The 26,310-nt window shown below is 42.8% G+C and overlaps 1 protein-coding gene across 3 annotated transcripts in view; it reads right to left on the bottom strand.

The window, feature by feature from the left end:
• ADAMTS18 (ADAM metallopeptidase with thrombospondin type 1 motif 18) overlaps positions 1–26,310 on the bottom strand; it is a 524,586-nt gene that overhangs the window by 107,868 nt on the left and 390,408 nt on the right. For all 3 annotated transcript variants that reach the window (XM_069652914.1, XM_069652924.1, XM_069652934.1), the window contains 4 exons: positions 20,725–20,897; positions 13,243–13,373; positions 13,015–13,138; positions 4,664–4,908 (listed from right to left, as the gene is read on the bottom strand). In XM_069652914.1, the coding sequence (XP_069509015.1) occupies positions 4,664–4,908; positions 13,015–13,138; positions 13,243–13,373; positions 20,725–20,897 (673 nt within the window). The remainder of the gene's footprint in view (positions 1–4,663; positions 4,909–13,014; positions 13,139–13,242; positions 13,374–20,724; positions 20,898–26,310) is intronic.

Below are 26,310 nucleotides of genomic sequence, written 5' to 3'. Positions count from 1 at the left end.
ACAAGAGGTGATGGAGAGCAGTGCAGAAAGGGAGGGGAGGAACAAAGCAAGCGACATGCATAGTTTATCGGCCAAATAGGCAGGTTGAACTAAATCCACTACTTTTTAGTTTGGGCTATCAGATGGTGTTTTCCACTTATAAGCTTAAACTATTGGATGAGAGTACAGCTAGGAGGAAGATGGAGTGTGAGGAGGGGCACTCTGCTTATGATTGTTGTTTCGTTATTTACCTACTCACTGACTCCCCATGTCCATCATGATACATATAGCCTTTCCCACTCATTGTCTGCCCCTTCCAGCCCAGAATGCATCCTCCTGGGATCTCCTAGAGTTAGCTTTGTCAAGAAATGACATACAACGTTGTGCTGTAAGTGTCTGAAAGTGGCATTTCAAAGCGGTCTTTAGAGTTATAGGTAACATTTCATCTATAAATGTGCTACTTGCGTTATGAAAATGTCTTAACTATGTGTGCTTTCGGCTACTTTAGTTCTAAGGAGTGTTTGCACTAAGGTCCTGTTAAAAAAAAGCTTTGGCAAATTGCCAACAATTGAGGCTTGTGTTAGGTATTAGATAGGTATGTGCTAGTTACCTCTATCATATGCGAATGAGGTCTCTAGACTGCTTCCTCTGAAAACCTGACATGCAAAATGCTGTATCACATTGCGCAATGCCGTGTATGTCTGTTTTCAAGGAAGAGGCCTGGAGGGAAGCCAGAAGAGGCAGTGGGAGATGGAGTGTGAAGGAGTGGGTGTGGGGAGGGTGGACCCCTTGAAATAGACAGCAGGTTGCAGAGGGAAAAAGACCAACCTTCCAAAGGGTGGCCTTCGAAGAGATGCCTTCCACAACGTGAGTCTTTTATTTGTAATATTTTGACTCCAAACCATCATATGCCTAGGTTCTCACACCATTGTGCAGCTGTTACCAGCATGTGCCAGATTGGACCATTATGGCAGTGCCTGGCAAATGTCTAGCTTATGTAAATGCAAACCCCCAACTGTTGGCTTTGCCAATGCTTGCAAGTCCTGAAAAGTTCTCTAAAGTGAATTGGAAGCCATTGCAAAGAAATAAAGGTCAGGGTTCTGTGCTCAAACTTTCCTAGAGATTGATTGGTTGCTAGAATGTAAACCATTTTCCAATGGCTGAAGTTGGCAGATGGAAAGTCCTGAAAGACAGCATTGCCTCCATCCATTAAAGAGAACACATTCCAGGACAGAGTATGAAGGTCTGAGGGAGGATTAATCGGTTTGAAGTTCATATTAAAAACACAAGTAAAATCCGAGGATTGGACAGCAGGGACAGTGAAGTCCCAAGAGATGAGAATCGTGCTAACCACTTCTGGAAAGGTTAGGGGGTCAAGTAGCAGAAGATACCGAAAGAAATTCAGTTTTGATGGGTTTAGTGTGAGGCACGTAGAAGACACCCAATCCCTGATGGCACCAAGACAGTCCTTAAGTCCATCAGCCGGGGACAAGAGACGAATGTACTGGTGAATCTAGATGCCCACCACAGAAACCAATTCTCCCAGCGCCCCCCCCCAGAGATAATAAATAACCTGGGTGAAATAAAAACAAAAACAGCGAAGCAAATGCCACAGAGCACTTTGCATGACATGGTTGGTCCAACCTGAACCAAATGGAAAATATAGTGTAGAATGGAGATAACCAAGCAAGGGCAAAAGGAGCAAACCCCATCTCTGGGGGAAGAATGCTAATCAAAGTATGTTGGGTGACTGTATCAAAAGGTGCTGAGAGAGCAATTAGAACACGAGGCAACATGTGCACTGCCTCATCCACCACCTGGAAGGTAGCAGCCTCATTGCTACACCAAGGAGAGAAACTTTATTGACCGGGACATAAAATGGATGGGTTGGATATTTGCTGAGAGTGAAGCTGCAATGCATTTTTTGAGAAATCTAACTAAAAAACGTAAAACAATAATTGGTCCATAGTTGGCATAATCAAGAACATCAAGAGTATGTTTATGAAGGAGTTGGAGAACCAGGCCAAATTGTACTGAATCCGGGAAGTTCCCTAGAGAAAGGCAGACATGTACGCGTTGACGCAAAAGGGAAGAAAGCACATTAGGAATGTACTTTGTACTATGTTTGGAGGTCATATTTTGTTGAATACTTAAAATATTGTCAGCAAACTATACATTGAAAAGTGCAACTAGTCCAGCAGAAAAATATATAGTATATGCGGGAGGGAGGTTTATAGAGTGTTTGATCGTTTTGAATAGTTTGAATTGATGATGTTAGGCACTGGATATTTGGAGGTAGATACAAGTATATGAACCAATATACATCAATCAATCTCATTCATGTAAAGAGCCATATCTCAAATGCAGATTCCAGTTCGACATATTTTAAAAAGAATGCTTGTTTCGTATAAATAGTTTTACATTTCTGGAGTTAATTACTGTGAACGTGTGTGATTAAAATGCTGATCACATGTCACTGTCCCCTGTCTGTGGATGTGCTTGCTGTTTGGTCTTTTGCTCTACTTTATACCTTCCGTTGTATTGGCACACACAGTGACTAAAGCAAACGCGAATGGGAACAGAGAGAAGAAATCAGAATATCTGGTTGGCATGAGTAGTGGCATTGCTTGTGGCATGTATATAATGAATGTTGTTTCTGGTCTGTATTGCCCCTTAAGACAATAAGGGCTTTTTTTTTTTTTTTACAAATGGGTAGCCATTCGGATGTTTGTATACATGCCCAGACCTTCATGTCCAGGGCCACAAAGTGAGCAGACTTGTTACCTTTGCAGCCCACTAAAGCCAACATGCCAGCATGAGGATACCATTCCGCAGAGCATCAAAGAGCTCCATGCCCCCCGCCCTTCTCTGCTGCTAGCCAGCACATTATCTTCGGTGGCAGCCCACAGCTGATTTGGAACACACACACAGATATGTTAAGTTATGTTATTGTTATGTTAACGGGGTTTGTATAGTGCACGCACCCCCAAGGGCACCATGGTGCTAAGAAAAGCAAGGCCAGCTTAATACCAGTATAAGAGGAGCGTTCTAGAATAGCAAGGTTTTTAGTTTCCGCCGGAAGGCAAGGTGATCAGCAATATTTCACATGTTGAGAGGGAGTTCATTCCAGGCATTTGCTGCCACAAAGGAGAAGGCACGACCACCAGTGCAGGTGCGCATAAACCGGGGCACCGCTATCTGAAGAGACGAATGGGAGCGAAATGCGCAGGTGGGAATATAGCGCACACATTTTGCATGCAAGTACTCAGCTCCAGTGCAATAGAAGGCCTGGTGAACCATACACATAGATTTAAGCTGCCACAGGGAGCCAATGAAGTTGTCTCAGCAAAGAGGACATGTGAGTACCAAATGGTAGGCGAAGAATAGATCTTGCCACAACATTTTGGAGGAGTTGCAGCCGCCTGAGCAGGTACAAAGGCTGTCCTAAATAAAGTGAGTTACAATAATGAACTCCTCTTAAGACAAGGGCAGCAAATACAGGTGCCTAAGAGGCAGCAGGAATAAAAGGAAGAACCTTCCTTAAAACCAGAAGTTTAAAGTGGACGGTCTTACAGACTGCTGCCACCTGCTCCTCCAGGGTCAAGGAGGCAGTGATTTTTATCCCCAGATTTCATACTGATGCGACAGTCGTAGAAAGTGGACCCAGGGAGGAAGGCCAGAAATCATTGGTCCAAAACAAGTGAGGGGAGGTTCCTTTGTCTCCCAGGTGACCCCTTCAGAGGCCACCCTAAAGGGAAAACGCTGAATATACTGCAGCGATGTGTATGCAGCAACAGAAAAAAAGGCCAGAAGTAAAGGCATAGTCAAGAAGGATAAAGTGTGGAAAAAATTATTGAGTAGGAACGTTTTCATTGGAAAAATAGGAGGATTACTTTGACAAGGGGAGACTAGTCAATCAAGAAAATGGGGACAGGGTGAATGTATTTCTCAGGCCTCCACCCCAAATCCCTGCCACACTCGGACAACACTGCTACGTTATTTGTTTAGGAAATGGTTTAGATCTTTAAAACACTATCATTGCTTCATCATAGCTTTAAAGTAACCTGCATGTTTGTTGATTAACGCGGATAACCCAGTTATTTAATAATGTAAGCACTTTGGAAGCTTGAGCTTATAATATTCTAGGAAGTTGAATAATTACTACCGTGTCCACCTGCCAAAGATGGTCCTGTCGTGTTAAGTAGCAAAGAACTTTTAAAAAACAATATATACAATAGTGAGATAAGTATCATTTTGAAGGCATAGTTGTACACCAAAGGTACAGAGCAGTACAGTGCTATCATAAAAACAAAAGCAATAATAATAATAATAATAATAATAATAATAATAAGCATTAATACAGCAATTTCCAGCAGTTCCTACTCAATTTAAGTGTATCATAACCCCATTTACTGGCAATGTATGTGTTTGCCATCACGTACAAATCCTGGCTGTGCCCTTTCCTTTCATCTTGTAACAGTTCTCTGTACTTTGGTAATTGCAGCAGTGGGGTACACCCCTTTCAAGACAGCATGGGTTTTCTGAATGGCGCTATGATTCACCCCTACCTAGTCTTCGAAAAGCGCTTTGTGTTTGTCTGGGAGCTGCGGTGCTGAACTCTGGCTGTCATGACTCATTTCATAATGCTCATCAGTGGCCCAATAGAGAGGAGAAGAAAGCTTACTTCAAAGACCAAAGTCTCATTAGTGGGTCCTGCTGCAAACAGGCTTTCTGGTTGGTTAAAAGAGCGCTGGTAATCAAACACGGTGCCCGCAAAGGAGAACTTCCGGGGCCAGTCGATTGTCCAGTCGGCGGTGAGGTAATACTTTTTGTTCAAGTTGCGCACGGCGAGATAACTGGTCGAGATTTGAAGCTCGCGTATGTCAATACTGCGAGCCCCGGCTGGAATTGTCACTACTGGGTAATATTCTGAAACGAGAAACGATTAGCAAATCAAAAAGAGAAACAGTATTCTGAAAAAATAACAAGGCATAATTAACTGTATCTTATCTTAGCTTAACAATATTTGTAAAGCACATCGGTCACCCGAAGGCAATATGGTGCTACTGTACAGTGCATTACAAACCAATGTCTGCACTAATTATAAGAATGTTTAATAACAAAAAAAGTACATCAGAAATGTTTGTGAGATTTGTTTTTAGAATTCTCATTTTGAATGGTCATTTGCAACTATCTTTGGAAGGCCCCTCTCTGTCTTTACATTAGACATTATTAAGTTAATATACTATAATGTGTTTATGCAGCCCTTCATGCAGATATCTTCCGCTTCTAAGCACTTTCATGATATTATTATCACCCAATTTAATGGTAATCAACTTATCGACCATGGAAAGCTGGATTTTTAATTTGGCCCTGCAATGATCTGAATTTGCAATGGACGAGTGGCCGCCATATAAAAGGCAAAGGGCTCAATTCATGGAATTCTCTGCGTGCCGCCATTCATGGAATCGACTGTGCATGACTTTTTTGGACACCTCTGTATCCCGCCTTAGAAGACAGCTGTGTTACTAGTCTCTGGACTCTTTCACCCCTGATGTGCCCCATTAGGACAGATTTACCCAAACTCACATCACTCAATTCTGAAATTGCATTGGTTCAATCTAATGTTTGAATGCTGTTCTGTGATTGCATAACACAGTCTCATATCTTAAGGATATGTTTGGTTTCACTATGGGCAGGACTGCTTTGCCTGCACCAGGTCAAAGTTTGTCACTGCTGTGCTCTATTCACAAAATGCCTTTTCCGCGCATTCGAGGAACTGCGCACCTGTTAATAGCAGACTACGTAGGACTGACTAAATTGTGGTGCCGTAAGGAATGCTATTTAACGGTTTTACCCTGCAGAGAGTTCCATGGAGTCATCTGCTATGAACCCAACCAGCAGCGAAAGTTCCATGGTACATGGGTTTGCTCACTGAGAAAGAAAGAGATCAGTACTTGAGTGGCTGGGATCACAGTTAAAGGTGTACCATGTCACTGTATTTCAGATTGGGGCAAGACATTTCTCGCCCGGTTGCAGGAGCAGCCGTAAACGAGAGGGTCAGGGCCACAGGTGTAGGAATCTGTCCTGGTAATCTTTTTAGAAATGATTGATGTATGGATGTAACTTTCCAGATATATCCAGCGATACCTTATCAAAGTTTCTTTCATTATCATCTTGCTGCCACAGATGACCTTTTCACCATCTTCTGAGTGTGAGAGCCTTATCTGGCTCAATACTTTGTCATACAGAAACAAGTGACCACTTCAGTGATCACATGTCCCGAGAGAGCATGGTGATGTTATTAGCCACATAAACACAGCTCTCAAAATTCCAAGACCCATGCTTGAGAAAAACTTAGAATGCTGATTTTTGGAATTCTGGGAGTTGTTGTTTTGACTTTTTCATTTTAAATCTAGAACAAATCCCACAATTCAAAGATAAAAAATGGGATTTGGTGACATTATCACACATGGAACTGGGAAGCTTAAAAGGTCTTTACAAGTAAAATGTGGGCCATGAAATAATTGCAAAGTATTGTAGAGATGAAAGCACTAATATAGAACAGAATGCATAATATAGTCACAGAAGCCGATTCATGGAAATGGGTGCTGAAATCCTGCAAGCGCTGTGCGCCGAGAAGAACACTGCGCAAAGTCTGCGCACAGAAAGAAAAATGCGCACCACGCATATTCATGGAATTGACAGCGTAAAGTAACCGCATTCGCAAGTCGCTCCTGGAACGCCCCCGACACGCTCACACGCAAAGCATGAACAGCTACATTTGTGCGCTCTACCGGGTGCAAATACAGGCACCCTTCAAACAGTGCGTGGGGTCCCCCGCAAGCAGGCATTTATGAACTCCACGCAAGTCCTGGAAAAGTACCACACATTCGATTCCTTGAATCAAACGAAGGGAGATTTGAACGCAGTTGCGTGCGCATGTACCCGATTTTTTGTGCCGATAATTCCATGAATCGGCCGCAAATAGTTTAGCAATTGAGACGTTTGCTGTTTAAGTTTTTACCACACTTTGGACAAATAAATAGGACCTGAACATGTGGATACATTTTGCTAAGGCAAATATTACCTCCTTGATTTGAGGGGCAGTAATACCTAGGCCCAGCCCTGGGGCCCCGGGTAGGCTGGCACTCAAAAGATTAAAGAAATTGTTAGCAGAAATCAGATGAAGTTTCCAAAACTTGAAATGAAAATAAAGTAAAAAGAGAGCTCAAAGGTCGACCACCAAGAGCGGTTATGCAATCAATATAAAAAGGTTCCAAATCATACCCACGCCCCAACCTGATAAACATTTCGATGAAAATCAATCTACTTTGTTCAATTTAAGCTTGGTATATTTGTTGCTGGTTGAGAATAAACAGGATACAATAATCTAGTGTTATAATTTGGACAATGTTTTGTCGTGTTCCATTACATAGAAAATAATCACACCAATCACTGTTACCAACAATGAGATTTCAAATTCTTGTTAGAAGTTTACTTGAATTTCATAATCAAAGTCTGACCATGATTCAATTTAGTGGCAAAGGACTGTTTTTTGTAAAAATAATGTATGCATTTAGCAGCTATGTTCTGCACACCAATGCATGTATGCAATTAATTAGGAGAATTGATAAATAATATGGAAACAAAATCTGTTACTGTATATCATTCCTCAGGTCGAAATCAATGTATTTAAATTCTACCTCATTAAATTGCTTCAGTTCTATGTAGTGCAATAGCATGCATTGTATGTTTGCATGTGAACCTAACTCCATGTGGTCCTGTCACTGACCGCTTCTCAACTGAGTAAGTCTGATTCATGCTTGTAAATCTTAGAATGTAAACATTTGACATGATGTGTTACAAAATACGCACACGTGTTTTCAACATGTACGGATGAAGCAAATCGCTAACTAGCATAACAGTATAACAAGCACAGCACACATTAAAATGCACTTCCAGGCACCTGATCAGTCAGGTTTGTTCATTTGTGATGGCGAGCAAAGTGTTGTGAGAGGGCCAGGTTGCCAATTGCCATTTGTCTGGCTGTCCCATCACTTCAGATCACGAATTCTGGTGCTTTTTTATTCACTTCCTCCCCTGTGCTGTGCTTGTGTGGGGGCGGGGTGGTTGGGTACCTGCTGTTATCGGGATGCATCCATCCCTCCACCCACAAGTTATTCCTGACATGGAACTCAGGTGAAAGGCCTTAAATTGCCTTGAATTTCTGTAATTGGGCTTTTACTCTGAATATACCAACATAGTGTGGAAAATAAAAAAAACTGCACAGAAAGTATCATGCATCACATTAGTGTTTCAGTATGAGGCCCCATCCACTGGGCTGCTCTTGATCAATCCAGGAGCAGGGGAAGTGTCTGACCATGGGGATATGATCTGTTCTGATCACCTTCCTCTTGCAATCTTTGAATATTTTACAACTTTGTTTTACAGGCACCCCTGCCCAAACCCTCTGACATTCAATTGTATGTTTTGGGTGTGGGTCTGCCGAAATTACTACTGCTCTGCAGGAGTACAGTGATGAGTAATGGATCAAATTCCTGTTGATGTACACAGTCCCTTTGCATTATGACATCACATCCAGACTATCTTCCTTACAGAATACGGGGGAGGGAGAAGGAAGAGAACCCCAACCGAAAGCAACATGGTGGTATCCATCTCCAGGCCTACCTTCCCCCCCTGGCTACTCCCTTCCGATGCCTGCTGGCTTCAAATGAACTCCAGTGATCAGCTCCCGGTTGAGAGGCTGGCTTTGTTAAATCAGTGATGCCCCTGAAGCACTGTTCCAGGAGACTCCGTGTAGTTTCTTTGTATTGGGGCAAGGTTTACTCCTTCTTGTTGGAGAAAGAATGGGTAGCATTCTGCCTATTGTTCAACATGGCAAATGTGGAGACATTCAGCCTCAACACCATTATAGATCGCTCATGTCATACTGAAGCCTTGCTCACAGAGCTAGCACTGGTGTGAATTGCTTTGGCAGTAAAATTGTGTATCCCTGACATGTCACATTACTGGGCCATGTGTGTCATTTGCAGATACACGAAGAAAGCACAAACATTTATTTTTATAACACTATGTGAAAAGAAAACATTCAGTTTTCCTTTTTCGAAAATAAATTATAGGTTGACAAATGTGTATGAAAAAGTAGCTTCACGTTTGAAACACATTGGAAAAAAAATAGGTGCTGATATTTTCATTGACCAGAGCCGCTGAGTAAAATAGGTGGTTATGTTCCATGTCCGCCGTATGTGCCCTTGCTTTGCCTGGGCCAATAATTCTGGATTTCAGGCACATAACTCCCTGCATTGTCATGGCTCAGGGAAATAAAGGTTAATTATTAGAAGCAGGAGGAATCCATAATGAAGACTATATGTTATTATTTGTATTTGCATGTGTTGGATTTTTATAGTGTGTTAAGCCAAAGGGCTAAACAAACACAGTAAAATAAATGATAAATGAATCAATCAGTCAGGACGACTCAATCACGAAGAAAGAAGATGTTCCTTAAGACAATTTTAAAACTGAAGAAAGGTAGAGGTAGAGCCGAGCAATAGAAGCAGAGAATCCCAATATTTTTGGGCAACTTGAGAGAATGAACGAAAATGGGAGGACACAAAAGGGGGATGAGGGACAGAGAAAATAAATTGAGAACGAGACCAGAGAGCGCAGTTAGGAGTGTACATGGAAATAAAAGAGGAGAGATAGTGAAGAGCAAGACCTTGGAGGAATGTGAAGATTATGCAAAGACAAAGTATGCAGTAAATGGGAGTCATTGGAAAGCCCGTGAAGAGAGACCACATCAGGATGGATAGAGTCATGAGGGGGAGAAAGAGTGAAACAAAGCCTTATAGAAGAATTATAGATTGAACAAAGGGGAGCAAGTCTGTATGCAGGAATGCCAATGAGGACAGAAGAACAATACAATAAGTGAAAAAATACAGAGGAGGAGAACAGAATCTTAGTAGCCAGAGGAGTGAGAAACGGTCGATGCTTGTGGATATTGTAGAATGTATAGCGACAGGATCGGGAAATGGAAGAGATGTGTGAGGAGAAGGAGAAGGAGGAATCAAATATTACACCCATAGTATGGGCAGTAGGGTAAGGAACAACAGAGGAGGATAAAAGGAGAGGGATTGGAGGAGGGATGGTGGAGGCATTAAAAAAGATAACCTCGGTTTTAGAGGGATTAAGATGAAGATATTGAGACACCATCCAAGATTGAATGGCTTGCAGACAGATGAAGAGAGTGGAGTGAAGTTCAGGGGTGATAGAGGAGAAGGATAGAAACATTGGTGAGTCATCTGCATAAGGATGATGGGAGATTCCAAAGTACGAAATTATAGAGGAACATTGAGTAGTTTATAAGGAGAAGTGGAATAGGGCATAGGACAGAACCCTGGGGAACCTTTTAGCTAAGAGGAAAAGTACTAGTGGAGCAATAAAGCCAAGAGACCGAAAAAGGTGTAAGCTTGAAGATAGCAAACCACTTTAAGACATATCCCTGAGAGCCAAAATTGGGGAGAGAAGATAGAAGCATATTGTGATTAATGGTGTTGAAAGCAGCAGAAAGATCCAATAGTACAAGAAGAGAAGAGAAGGGAGTTTGGAATACTGAGCAGTGAGGAGAGAGTTAGAGAAAGTAAGAAGAGTGGTTTCCTTAGACTGTTGAGGACCAAAACCATATTGAAGAGGAAGAGCATTGAAAATAACATGAGGAGAAATCTAAACATAAACTATGCACTCCAGGAGCTTTGAGAGAAAGGATATAAGGAAGATAGGGTTGAAACTGCTAGAGAAGAAGGATTAAGAAACGGTTTCTTGAGTATCTGTAGAATGGAATCATGATTTAAAGAGGAGGGAAAAACACCATTAGAAACAGAAGAGTTGAAAAGAGCCATAATAAAAGGGATGCAAAGAGGATATACAGAAGGAATAAGGGGGGAGGAAGAGGATCACAGGGTACCAAAGTAGGATTAGCCTCAGCAAGGGGAGAGGAAACATCAGAGTCAGTAGAGGAGATAATGAAGTCATTAATGAAGGGGTAGGGGGAGAAGAGAAAGCAAGAGGAGAGAAAGAAGGAAAGGTAGAAGAGTAGACATTTTGTAAGAGAAAAATTCAGCAAAGTCAGATGCAATAACAGTGGAGAGGGCAGCAGGGTCAAGAGCAGGAGGGGAGAGAATACAATTTAGGGTGTGAAACAAGTAAAAATGTTGAGAAGAAAAAAGGCAGGAGGAGTGATTCATAGGTAGAGTGAAGACAGCACAGAGAGGTAAGATCAGATAACAGTGGGATTTAAGACATCAGCATTCAGCCTTGCGCAGGAGACATCTGAGTAGAATAAATCCGTGGCTGATAAGGCTTGTGAGCATGGGAAAAGTGAGAATGTGGGTATAAAGAGTTGAGAGTGTGAAGAAGAGCTGAAGAGAGAACCGAGGATACCGAATCAGGAGGGAAGAGTAGGTGTCCAAAGAGAGAAGAATAGAGGTAAGATCAGAGACACAGGAAACAGGATTAAAAGACTGCAGATCAGGATATCAAAAGTTTGAGGAAAGTGGTGGGAAAGCCTGGGGGAAGAAAGTAAGTGAAAAAGAAAGAAGGAACTGTTCAGAGAAGGGGAGAACAAATGCAGAAGAGGATAATGGAATAGTATAAAAGATGAAATCAAGCGAGGGGCCAGGAAAGTGAGATGGAGGAGAAGGAATACTGAGAAGGTGATTGGAGTCAAGAATAGATAAGGAGAGGTATTAGAATGAGTAGAAGCAAGATGGAGATTAAAGTTGCCAAGAAAAATCTAAAGTGGAGAAGAAAGGATAGCGGCATTCAAGGTCATCGTAGACGGACACGTGGTGTCCTAGAGGAAGATAGTTAGAGATCCAAGAGAACAAGGAGAGGAAAAGGAGGCAAAGTGATATTTAAAGGTTACAAAGGAGGGAAGTTTGGGAGAGACAGGCGCTGCTTTGAGGACAGAAGATGAAAGGATCCCAACACCACTGCAGCGTCAATAGGAGTGAGGGGTGTGAGAAAAAGAAGACCAAGTAGAAGAGAGGACAGCAGGGGTTGCTGAATTAAAAGGATTGAGACAGGTTTCTGTTAAACACGAAACATGAAGATGAAGAAAAATATCCATGACCGACTGAGCTATATTACATAAAGAATGGGCATTCCAAAGAGCAACATTGATAGAAAGAGAGAGATCAGAGTAAGTCACCTGGATTACGAGATTGAGAGTGGATGACAAAAAGGATGATTCGACCATTCAGATGGTACGGGAAGAGACATGCTTGACTGTGGCCACAGGGACATATGAAGCACAGAAACATGTAGTATAGAGGTGAAAGAGAGAGAGGAGAGCCAGCTGGCAAAGCAAAGAAAGGAAGAAAAGGAATGTGGCAAAAGGATGTAAAGCAGTGCAGCACGGCTGTTGAGATCTCAAGGTGCCACGGATGCACTGCACACAGCAGGGAGGACTTTGCTGGACATCGCCGGGGCTTCGCCTAGGATGAGGTTCCTGGTGGGGGCAGGGCCAGAGAGGGAGCATGGTCGCCTGGGGCTCGCAGAGGTGAGGTGCTGTGCTGAGAGGCAGCAGGAGGCACCCCGCATTGCCCAGATGGACGCAGGCAGGGCAGGACCAGACTCCAGGTCGATACAAGCAGCAGAAGACAGTTCTCGCTTGGAGCTGGTAAGTGTGTCAGGGACCGGCATCCCACCAGCCAAGATGGAAGTGGTGCCCGAGAAGGCACAGAGTGCATGTGCTGTAGCACAGGACCCCTCTAGCACAAACCCAGTGCACACAGCTGCAATTTTGTTGTTACTGCTATTATTATTAGTATTATTATTATTATTATTTAGTGTTAGCATTACCATAGATGCAGTTCTTCATGGCAAGATTTATGGGAGGTAAAACCAGCGATGCAGCAGTTCCTTGTGTGACAGTCTAGCCATAGAATGTTGTGTTGGTAACACATTACATTTGCAACGTATGCGGTGTAGCAAAGCAGAAAAAAGAACGTGTACCGTTAGCTCTGTGTTGATTCAGGTATTGGCCTTTAAAGAACTTGCATGTCGAATTGTCGCCCTTACAAACTCCACAAGCATCGAAGGCAGCATTTGAGCCAAGTGCATAATCACACCCCACCGGCTAGAACGAGAGAGAAAAGGCAACATCAGGCAACCTGTTGAGAAGTGATGGCGGGGTGCTTTCTTTACATTGAAACGCATGTGCCTAAGGAACCTCCATTTTACCTCACAGCGCCCATCGATGCAGATGTCGTGACTGCTCTGGGAGCAGGGCGTCCCATCTTTCACTTTGTTGGACATAGCAAAGAAAAAGTCAAAGTCTTCGGCGGCGCAATAGAGTTTGCATTTATCTTCATCTGAAAAGGAAGCAGAAATGCAGTGGCGCTTTAACGTGTCCTCGAAAAATATTTCTGTCTGGTGCTTTTACAACCTTTTCTTGGGTTTAATTTCTGTACATTTTATTGAACAATTTCCTGAAATACAATTGTGAAAGAGGATCGGGTAAATTGCGTCGGTATGAACTCGAAGAACATGTAGACAAGACATAAATAGCAAGACAATAAACATGCACAATACAGAAGTAGTATAACTCATCTAAGCACATCCCTCATTTAAGCAATACTACATCTAAACACGCAGCACAATGAGCACTCGTGATGATGGTCCACTGTGAGCAATACTACATCTAACCAAACAAGGAAGGAATGGAGCACTCGTTATGATGGTCCACTGTGAGCAATACTACATCTAACCAAACAAGGAATGAATGGACCGAACACGCAGCACGATGAGCACTTGTGATGATGGCGCACTGTGGGCAATACTACATCTAACCAAACAAGGAATGAATGGACCGAACACGCAGCACAGTGAGCACTTGTGATGATGGTCCACTGTGAGCAATACCACATCTAACCAAACAAGGAAGGAATGGACCAAACACGCAGCACGGTGAGCACTCGTGATGATGGTCCACTGTGGGCAATACTAAATCTAACCAAACAAGAAGGAATGGACCGAACACGCAGCACGATGAGCACTCGTGATGATGGCCCACTGTGGGTCATACTACATCTAACCAATACAAGGAAGGAATGGATTGAACACGCAGCACGATGAGCACTCGTGATGATGGGGCACTGTGGGCAACACATCTAACCAATACAAGGAAGGAATGGACCGAACACACAGCATGATGAGCACTTGTGATGTTGCCCCAGTGTGAGCAATACTACATCTAACCAAACAAGGAAGGAATGGAGCACTCGTTATGATGGTCCACTGTGAGCAATACTACATCTAACCAAACAAGGAATGAATGGACCGAACACGCAGCACAGTGAGCACTTGTGATGATGGTCCACTGTGAGCAATACCACATCTAACCAAACAAGGAAGGAATGGACCAAACACGCAGCACGGTGAGCACTCGTGATGATGGTCCACTGTGGGCAATACTACATCTAACCAAACAAGAAGGAATGGACCGAACACGCAGCATGATGAGCACTCGTGATGATGGCCCACTGTGGGTCATACTACATCTAACCAATACAAGGAAGGAATGGATTGAACACGCAGCACGATGAGCACTCATGATGATGGGGCACTGTGGGCAACACATCTAACCAATACAAGGAAGGAATGGACCGAACACACAGCATGATGAGCACTTGTGATGTTGGCCCAGTGTGAGCAATACTACATCTAACCAATACAAGGAAGGAATGGATCGAACACGCAGCACGATGAGCACTCGTGATGATGGGGCACTGTGGGCAACACTACATCTAACCAATACAAGGAAGGAATGGACCGAACACGCAGCATGATGAGCACTTGTGATGTTGGCCCACTGTGAGCAATACTACATCTAACCAATACAAGGAAGGAATGGACCGAACACGCAGCACGATGAGCACTTGTGATGATGGCCCACTATGGGCAATACTACATCTAACCAATACAAGGGAGGAATGGACCGAACACGCAGCATGATGAGCGCTGGCGATGATGGCCCACTGTGGGCAATACTTTATCTAACCAATACAAGGAAGGAATGGACCGAACACGCAGCACAATGAGCACTCGTGATGATGGCACACTGTGGGCAATATTACATCGAACCAATCCAAGGAAGGAATGGACCAAACACGCAGCACGATGAGCACTTGTGATGATGGCGCACTGTGGGCAATACTACATCTAACCAATACAAGGAAGGAATGGACCGAACACGCAGCACGATGAGCACTTGTGATGATGGCCCACTGTGGGCAATACTTCATCTAACCAATACAAGGAAGGAATGGACCAAACATGCAGCATGATGAACGCTCGTGATGATGCCCACTGTGGGCAATACTACATCTAACCAATACAAGGAAGGAATGGACCGAACACACAGCACGATGAGCTCTCGTGATGATGGCCCACTGTGGGCAATACTACATATAACCAATGCAAGGAAGGAATGGACCGAACACGCAGCACGATGAGTACTCGTGATGATGGCCCACTGTGGGCAATATTATATCTAACCAATACAAGGAAGGAATGGACCGAACACGCAGCACGACCAGCACTCGTGATGATGGTCCACTGTGGGCAATACTACATCTAACCAATATAAGGAAGGAATGGACCGATCATGCAGCACAATGAGCACCCGTGATGATGGCCCATGGGCCACTGTGAGCAATACTATATACTACATCTAACCAATACAAGGAATGAATGGACAGAACAAGCAGCGCTGTCCCCACTGTGCCCAATAGCAGAGCCAGTCTGAGAACATGTAAAAGAACACACATCTACCGCTTTCCATACAAAGTCAATATACCCCAGGAGAAAAGATAGAAGGCTGGTTACAATGTGGGTGCCCCATGTTCCCCTTTCTTCCGCAAGACCCTGTGCAAGTTTATGGGTTTTGCTCCAAGTATTTTCATTTTTATTTCTGAATTGAGGGTTTTTCCACTCAAAACAAGAGCTTTGAGTAAGCGGACATGACTTTCCCATCGAAACATGCTTGTCCGACGGACTATGGTCCAGGAGATGTAGAGGGGCCATGCAACATCATTGCATCTCATGTAAAAACATGTTTCAATCAGTTGTATTGTATGATGGCTGGAGATGTGCTAGAGGAGCGTGTATGGAGGTGTGTCCAATCTGCAGAGTTACGTCAAAGAACACGAAGATACGATTCTATAACAAAATCTCTGGAATCTGAATGCCTAAATAATGCTGCCATCCTTGGCGCTGATAACTTTAGCAGGAGTATGCCATCTAGAAGCTCTTCTTAAAAGGTTATGTACCTAAACAGTGACTATTTCTTCAGGTCGAGGGGGTATGTTTTTCGTTTCTACTCCTACCACTGTTTGCCCTCATTATGGGTGGTTCCTAGATATCCTAACCTTTGATTCCCCATAATCCATCCCCCTCACACCTCTCTGGGGGGTGTGGAGTGTGATTTTCTGTTTGGAAATCCTGACCTTTGCTCAGGATTTTCAGGAATTTTCCATTTTTGGGAATGCATCCCAGAGAATGCAGTTAAGCCTTCACAGTGGATACATGCTGAGCAATGTAGGTGAAGTGAACCAACCATCCATGAACTGAAATGTTGTTGTGGTTTATTGAAATGCTCTTCAAGAACCAAAGCATAAGATGGTGCCCATCGGGTGCCCATCGTGCTGCGTGTTCGGTCCATTCGTTCCTTGTATTTCTGAGCAAATCTTTATCATTCTATTTTAGGCATAGCAGAGCATACAACACAGAACACTAGGGGCCGGATTCATCGAACATTTAGCACCGTGCAAAGTGTATTTCAGCAGTGCAAAGTGACTTTTCAGCAGTATTTTTGCATTGCAAAGTCACTTTGCACCAGTGCAAAATTACTTTGCACTGCAAACATACACTTTGCACCGCTCTGTGAATCAGGGTGTTTGTGCAAAGTCACTTTGCTCCACGCAAATCAAATCCATGAATCAGACCCTTAATCACAGATTCAGCATTTAACTATATTTTAATGTACAGTGGTGTTAAGTGCAACTTCTGCCATTTTGTCAGCCTCTTTGGACTAATAGATTGATGATAAATCTGTTGATTTATTGTGAATCAACATATTGTCATATGACTTAATATACTACAAAAAGGTAACTAGAACATATCTTTCAGATGACCCAGGCATGCTCTTCTATATTTGTTTTGACGGAAAATTGAAAAAAACACGATGGCCCTCATTACGACCCTGGCGGAGATCCATGGTGCAATTTGCACCATGGACCATGGCGCAGAGCTGCCAACTCCGCCATGGGGGTTGGCGGACTTACCGCCCCATTCCGACCTTGGCGGGGCGGTAAGTCCCCAATCCCCATTTACCCTTCCCCATTCCCATTTTTGCCCCATAGGGTATAATGGGAGTGGGGAAGGCGTTAATTACGCCACCGTAGATTACGGTGGCGTAATTAACGAGAGGTCCCGTAGCGCCATGGATTTTTCTGCCCGGAAAATCCGGGCGTAAAAATCACCATGGCGCTACGGAAAGTCGTAATCTGGCGGAGAGGTACGCCATGCATTACGCTGGCGTAAACCCCTCTCCGCCAGGGTCGTAATGAGGGCCGATATGTTTTAATATCTATGCATGCACTATTATTACTACTTCCTTACTTCCTAAATGAACACTCCACACACAGGTATTGGGCGTTTCTTGAATATGTGAAGACAGTGTGAGTGATGTGAGTATGCGATGGACTCGTACAATGCATAGGACTGTGGGCGTGTGAGCTGAGCCGATGTGCAATGACTGCTGGGTAGTGCTGAATGAGAGAATGGATAATTGAAGGGTGGATGCTGGCGCATTATCAACTACTACTCGCAACCCGGAGATCCCTATCATGCAGAATGAAGTGCAGTCCCATTCAAGGCCTGGCTCTGGAGTCAGCATCGCCTCACTTGCAGGGCTCCCCACAGCTCACAAACGGATATACTATGCAATACATCTCGAGCAAGACAAGATTACAGCACACTAACCTCTGAACTTGAAAAATACTAGCTAGCATTGACATATGTTGGTGATTTCATAACAATACATGTACCAGTTTAGACCATGCCCGGGACGTGCCCGAAGAATTATCTCAAATACATAGAACTCATCACGTGCCTCTGAAAAAAGGACTTGCAACTTGCAAATATGTATAGAGGTTTGCATACGATAATAATGCTATGGACAATGCTTTGTCAATCATTGAATCCCCTACATTGCGTGTATTCAGCATAAATGTTTTCTGGATCCTGCGATTCCTCAATCATCCACATAGCAACACGAGAATTGATCATGGCAAGGCTTACTTAACAAGTACCATATATGAATTTGAAATGAGGATTTCAATTACCGTGCTTAAGTGCCAGTAAAACAAAGAAGCTTCTACCTTCTTCAAAGATGCCCTTTTTTCAACGCCATCCCCAAAATCTAATAAACAATTGGGGCCTAAGAGAACAGTCATTCAGTATTATCCCTGTAATATAATACATTCCATAAAAGACAACTTGTCAACATCAAAATACTTTGTGTGAGCCCTTTCATGTGGGGGACAAATTAATACAATTCAGTATTCAGACTTCCGTCGGCAAAGGCATTCTGCCAAATGTAAATATCAGGATTGAACGTGACCAAGTCCCTGCCTATGCCTTAGGGTAATGGACGGGGTGGCCAAGAAGTCCAGGTAACCCCACCGGTACAATGATGCTGGGTGCGGGATGGCATGGGGAAGATCACCTGGACAATGCCACCGTCTATCTGAGGAGAACAGGACCTAATCAGACTATGCTGCCCTGCACCCCTGTCCCTTTAACGGATGCAAAGAACAACACTGGAAAGAACAATGGCATTGTAACTGGCAAGCCCACAATCCCTTTAAGGGATTTTCACTGTAATAGTGCAACTGCAGACTGGGTACCATCGGTGTAGGTGCACAGCATGAGGGCAGTCAGCCTGAGTACATGCAAAGCACTCCACAGTGGTCTTGCGGTCCTGCATACATCACAGCAGTAACACATTCCAAGATTACAACACACCAATCACAACACAAGGACAATAATGAGACACAGGTGCAAACACGCTGAGGATTATCCAGAACCAGAGACCTGTAGCCTTCACAGGGAGTTGGTGTGAGAGATTCTGTAGGTGGATAATAACTGGAACGGGAATGAGGAGAGTCAATGGAGGTTGGGCGTAGAAGAGGGGAAGAAGCGAGTTGTGATAGAGGAGGGAACTGGGAAAAACCACTGCTTCAGGGCCGGAGTCGTTATTTTTTTGCGTGGTGCAAAGTGACTTTGCACTGCCAACAAACACCCTGATTCACAGAGCGGTGCAATGTGTAGTTCTGCGGTGCAAAGTGACTTTGCACTGACTTTGCACCAGTGCATAGTCACTTGGCACAGCAAAAATACACTTTGCACCGCTCTGTGAATGAGGGTGTTTGTTGGCAGTGCAAAGTCACTTTGCACCAGCACCACGCTAAAAGTTCCATGCATTGTGCCCTAAGAGTGGAAGTTACAGAACATATTGAGAGAAGGGGCAAGAGGATGGAGGAAGGTAAACCTGTCAGGAGCAAAAGGAGAGCGTTGTTGGAGGGAGACATCAGGGAAAGGAGGTGGTTACTAAAGAGTTCAAGCATTGTCCTACAGAGTGAGTGACCCCAGAAAATAAGTTACGAGTTATGCAAAACCCAAAGACCCCAGGCAGTTCGCCTGGGAGGGGTGGAGGCCCAGACATGTGGTGGGTGGTTGTGAAGGTACACTTGAAGTTAAGCAACAGAGACAAGATAGAGGATGGGCAAACGTCCCTTAGGAATGAGCACGTGGCAAATCATGGAAGATAAAATTGATGGAGGATTGGTGGACCAGGAAGTCGGTGCCTGGAGAGAGGGAAGTGCTGTCAAATCGGAAAGCTCCTTAACATTTCTGATGCCTTGGTGAGAAGGTGAGTTTCTGGGAGAGGTTGCCTCATGTTCAGCATCACTACTAATCACCATCCACAAAATACTTTAACTTAGAATACTTTTAAAGAATGCTATTCATTTGTTTGACCGTCAATTGATCGTTTTTGATGTTAACAATCATTTTAATTTTCAGTCACTGAAACAGTTACTGCAATTTGTAATGCTCAATAGTGTTGTAATTGTCATGATGTATCCTTTGTGGATTACTGTAGTATCTTATCCTTTGGCTCTTGAAGAGCATTTCTATGAACCATAACAATATTTCAGTTCATGGATGGTTGGTTCACTTCACCTACATTGCTCCAATTTCCAAAGTCAAATGAAAGTCCTCCAATGACCTCTAGTGGGAAAAAGAATTCAATGATCCAGTTGATGCTCTGCCCTACAAGACTGAGAACAAAAGTGCATACATTATCACCTACAAATATGACAACAAAAGGAGCCTTACAATTAATCTCAGGCTTCTGTCCCAATACACCTGCATTCAGACAAAGCGTCATTGGTGTGAGAACTACGACTTCAAAGCAAATGTGCTATAAGACCCAATATTTCAAGACAATAAGCAGTAACAATCAATGTAATATCATTGAAAATAGCTGCACCAAAAGAGAATGCTGTAGGTGCCAGTAAATAAAACATTCAAGAATTCCGTGCTGTAAAGCTACGACTTGTAAAAGTGAGCAGCCTTTACTTTATTTGATTGTATTACCTTCTACTTTTGTGTAGGGTTTCCACCTGTAGTACCAGCCACGGAATGGTTTGCTGTTGTACTCGGCACACTGTTGAGCACGAAAGTCCACACTGTCCGGTGGGCAGGACTGAATGTTGCAAAGTTGGTAAATACGACTGGAACCCTGGCAGTACTTGCCCCCGTATTGTGGTCTGTCAAACACAAATTGAAATGTTGGCATATTATCTAATATTCTGTACAAACATGATAATTAAAATCGTAATGCATACCTAGGGATTGATACAGAGAAATAGTGGGATGCATACATGAAAGTTGCTAGAACTCCAACATTTGACACAATAGATAAAACTTAATTTCATGAAAAGAAGTGTTCATTTAAAAAACAAACACAATCGTGCATGTAGCAATGCTATTACTTTAATTTCCTGGCCGTCGTCCCAAATCAGTTTAGAAAGGATTACCTATGTATAATTTCATGGAATTATTTGCGCAGAATATGGTGTACTTGCATGCGCAACGGCACGCAAATCCGCCTTTGGCAATTCATGGAATCGAATATGCTGTACTTTTCCTGGACTTGCATGGAGTTCGCACTGGCTCTGCACGTCTGAGTGAGACATCAAAGGCATTGTGCGAGACTCCACACAGAGCGTGGGTGTGACTTGCGCAGAGGGCTTGGAACAGGGAGGAACACCAAAAATTGGGAAGAACATACAAAAAAGTGCAGGCAGTCCCTCGCACGCCCACTATTGCGCGGCACGAGATGTATTCATGGATTTGATTGCACAAGCTCCCGACAGGGAATAGCCATGCAAGTCCTCCAGACGATCTGCTACCTGAAGTCAGGCATAAGTACACTTGTGTGTAGGATTTTGCAGCATGGTGGCAGGGTTGCATGTCGGATTTTGGGGTGTGTGTACTCAACCATGGTTCCAATGTAACTTAGGGGTGTGCGTAAACTGTGTAGGGGTGCTGCAGGAATGGTTTACAGGGGTTTGCATGCAGATTTTCTGAGTTTAGACCAAATTACGTTTTTTCATACGCAGTTTGTCAGGGTGCCGGGAACAGTTACGTGGGACCCTGCGCAGGGTCCACGAGATGCAGGTCTGCTTGCGGGGGACCCCACAAACTGTTTGAAGGGTGCATGTATTCGCGCCTGAGGGAGTGCGCAAAGGTAGCTGATCTGGCAGTGTTTGCTTTGTGTGTGGACGTGTCAGGGGCGTACCTTGCGCAAACAATTCCATGAATACGCGGGGTATGCATTTTTTATACTCCGTGCAGACTTGTGTAGTGTTCTTCTTGGCACGCTGCACTTGTGGATTTCTGCGCACATTTCCATGAATCGGGCCCCAGATGTACAGCAAAATATACATGAGACAGCCTTAGCTCTAACTTGTACAGGTCATCATATTTAATCCTATACCATCAAGATATCGTATGGGAAAATGCACAAACGTTCACGGTTCACCCTAGTACATTAAGAATAGTAGCAGTTAAAATGTAAAGCCATGTTAATATTGTCAGTATTGAGATTTAGTCATTGTTTTTAATGGCTTATTACACATTATTTTTAAAAATCGCGTTTCATAACACAAGGAAAGGCAAATAATGTATAATGGTTTTCACACACAAATTAAAATCTGTAAAATACAAGAATGTATTACTTATTTCTATTCTCTGTTTGCAACACTTATTTTAAACGATCAATCCTTTCAGCAAAGTGTTCATTATTGATAAGATATTCTTAAACATGTTTACAAAGTATTTTCCAGCTCTCAGTATATGCATAAAGTTCAGAAGAGTATATGCCTAGTTATTTACTCTCTTGTGTAACCTTTGTTGACCGACATACCATACCAATATGGTGCTTTGTGATCATAGTTAATAACAGCTATTAAAAGTATACAGTATTGTTGATTGTTAAGTAGATGGAATATACAAAGTCATTTACTATAATGTATTTATTTTAATCAATAACTTATGTTATAAAGGAATCTCTGTGCTACATCAAATTGGGTATGGTATCCCAAGGTCCACCACAACAACTGTCTGAAATGGAAAAATCTTCCCGTTCAAAGACCAATCCCTTTGGGATAAAAAAAAAAACACACACACATTTACCATAATTCCCTTATTGAACAAAACCAAAGCCCGAGAGGGATTCAAAGAGTGCAATTTTGTCAGATCACAACATGTCAGCTATAGTTTGCAGCTGTCAAATAATCCTGACTCGCTCTTTTTTTCGCAACACCCTCATTCTACAAACTGGTGTTATGGTATGTTATATATATTTTTTTTCTTTATTCACAAACTTTCTTGTGTTTGTTTTGATCTCTGTTATTATTTTTCAAATGCCAAATATTTGTCACGCATGTTTATATTTTAATTCCAATGTTATTTAACTATGTTATTACTCAATGTATTCGGTTCAACAATCATATGATGCTAAAATGGCTCTCATTTCTTTTTACGACTATGGCTATACCTTATTTTCACTTGTTTTTTATACATTGCAGATGCAATTAACTGGACAGCCTTCAGGACGACCTCTGTGATCTAAACACGTGTTGGCTGAAATACTAGGAATAAAATGAAACTTGAAAATATACATCTGAAGTACATCATTGAAATATTTTTTCATTCTAATGGAAAACCTTCCGGGAGGAAGTGTGCGAATCACCTTTGCCAATTCATCTCACTTTAGCATCATTTCAAGGCCCTGGTTTGGGTGGGCTTTGCAGAAGGGTGAATGCTGCATGCCCAGCATTTAATTACTTTAAAAGGTGGTCAATACGCGCACGGGTACATTTTGTCGAACCCACTCCTCGACACATATCCTCTGGACTATACAGACCCCAACAATGCTGAAACTTTAATTAAAAAGTATACATTTGAACATCATTGTTGTGTCATTTTTTGCAACCTGTACAAATCTATTGAATCTATGGCAATGCGTATTATGTTTGCTGGTAGTTTTAACCGAGTTACGATAGGGTCCCCAAGATGCAGCCCTGCTTGCGGGGGACCCAAGCACTGTTTTAAGCGTGCATGTATACACGCCTGGGGAGCAGACAAAGGAAGCTGTTTCTGTTGGATTCTGCTTTGCGTGGGTGCGTGTTGGTGGTGTTCCAGCCACGACTTGCTTATACAGTCACTTTGCGTGAACAATTCCATGAATACAAGGAGCGCGTGGGAAAACCTCTGTGCACAGGCTCGCACAGTCAGTCTCTGCACGTGGGCTTTGCAGGATCTCTGCGCACTATTCCATGAATCGGGCACATAGTATATATTGTTGTATGCATATGATGTGACATATGTAAAAGTTTGATATCTTAGTAGAATACATTCAACAATTGGGAGATAATCACATTCATTGTTTAGCAATTCGTTTCTTCACTTCTTTATTGTTCATATATAGTTTGAGAAAAGAAAAATAAGAAACCAATTTTTGGTCATGGAGCAGTACGTAAAAATAAATAAACAGAAATAGAATTGGTGCATGCCTATTTGATCTTGCTGATAGTGTTACGTTCTAAACATACACCACTGAATTAGTGCTCCAGAATTAATTATTTATATCCCAATATCAATGTGGATAGATGCCACAGATCATTTACTAACAAGTTTTTTTCTAAAAGTACCTACTCATGTTTCCAAATACGTAAATGTGCTTTTGTTTACCCAACCCAACCCCTATGAAGATGTGGAGTTGTGTCCATACGTTTCATCTAATCATATCACAAATTAAAGATGTCTTACAACTTTCATCCGTGGAAATCTGCTAAAATAGCCTGTTATCCCACGTGATTGCTCATGTGTCTTTCCTATTCATTTGAAATCTTAAGTACTTAAATTGGTGAATATAATGGAAAAAATATTTCCATATCAAGAGATTTCTGCTGGCAAGCCTACTACCCAGGCAGGAAGTATGCTTTTAATGTTCAGTGTTGGTGAACTCCCCTGCACAACGAATAGAGGATCCGTACTACTTTTTGCAGGCCGTTCAGTAAAATTCTCACCTTTTAAAATTGTCTCCACATTTTAAAAAGTTAAAATCGCTTAATGTGCGCGGTGTAAAAAGGAAACAAAAAGTTGGAAAGGTTGTTTCAGGAATGTTTCAGGAATATTTGCAACCATGTCCAAACTTTTCAGATCGCGTAGGTCTGATGTGAAATCAGAACAACACAGGTTATGTCTGACTCGCCCAAAATGATGTGCAAATGTACAAAGTTGTGCTCTAATGAACAACCTGCTGCTATGAAGTGGGAAGCACAGACTCTCCCATGATGAATGAAGCATTAGTGAAGATCTCCTGAGTACTATTTAGGTGCATTACCAGCTGTGCAATTGAATTAGAGCATCCACATATTTGGCAAGATATAATGCACTTTAGAAACTGGTGCGATGTAGGAAAACCAGATCCATTTAATTGCAGTCATAAAGTATAGCAACACAATGATTAAAAACAAACAGAACCTTATGGGCATTGTAACTGACCCGTGCAAGGTTTTTGTTTAAATTATTAGCTAATCAAAACACATGAGAACCCGCTTTCCCATAACTAGTCCTTAAATGTAATATGAATATCTTCAAATGAAATCCACTTTAATAGCCGAGAATTAATAGAGGGTTGATTCAAACAAGTTAAAGAAACCAAAAAGCAGCAGACAACCAAACCAGACATTCAAAGATGTGCATTAATTAAAAAGGTATGCATACAATATATAAATTGAACTCAAAGTGCTGATTCCCAAATAGCGTTTGCTACTTGTGTGTGCAAAGAGCGCATGCACACTGGAAACATTCCCAACGTTTTCATGAGGACCAAAAGAGAGAAAGAAAACTGTACGTGTGAAAGCCTTGTGTAAACTCTTTTGGCCTTGATGCCAAATCTCGGTGTATGTGTGGCAGGATGGGTGCGCGTTACGCGTATCCCATTTCGCATTGCTTATTCACTTGCGCTTCAGTGCTATGCAATACTTCTGACCCGCCCAGTCACAGGCTGGGCTTGAAGGAAATTGGCAGGGCAGTAAAGACTTTTCATAATTATTCCTGCATAGCAGGACCAGGATCGAAATATTTTTTGCACTGCCTGAGTGTGTCAATTCTTTTCTGACATTCCGTCTTGAACAGTATAGGTGGAAATGTGAAAAATGCATTACATCGACATCCGTCCCCATCCATACACATGAAGGCTCTCTGACATCCCCACAGATATTCCCGAATCCATTTATTGGTTTCCCTTTAATCCCTCCACCTCCTTTAAAGGAGGGGCACTTACCAACACATTTCCTATTTTTTTGTTGTTGTTCCACAACATGACCTGCTGGGCTTATCTTTTATGTTCATGGTGTTGTACCCCTCCTACCAGGCTGTGAGTGCCATGAAGTAGGGAGGCTGCCTACACTCCAGACTAGGGTAGACGGGTGGTAGAGGATGTGCTTGGCCAGTATTATAAGCCTCTTGGTCACTCAAGCTGTCCTGGGTAGACTGGAGTGTTGGAGCAATGATGACCTGTGCCAGAGCTGTGGCGCTGGAGAAGAAGTCTCGGCAAGGCTCTACAGGAGACAACCCTCTCCTTATAGCTCACCTGCAGAAGAAGCA

This window comes from Ambystoma mexicanum, chromosome 1p, assembly GCF_040938575.1.
Source record: "Ambystoma mexicanum isolate Mex_15411 chromosome 1p, UKY_AmexF1_1, whole genome shotgun sequence".
NCBI lineage: Eukaryota > Metazoa > Chordata > Amphibia > Caudata > Ambystomatidae > Ambystoma > Ambystoma mexicanum.
Note: the sequence above shows the minus strand (reverse complement) of the source record. Positions and strands in the feature narration are given on the sequence as shown.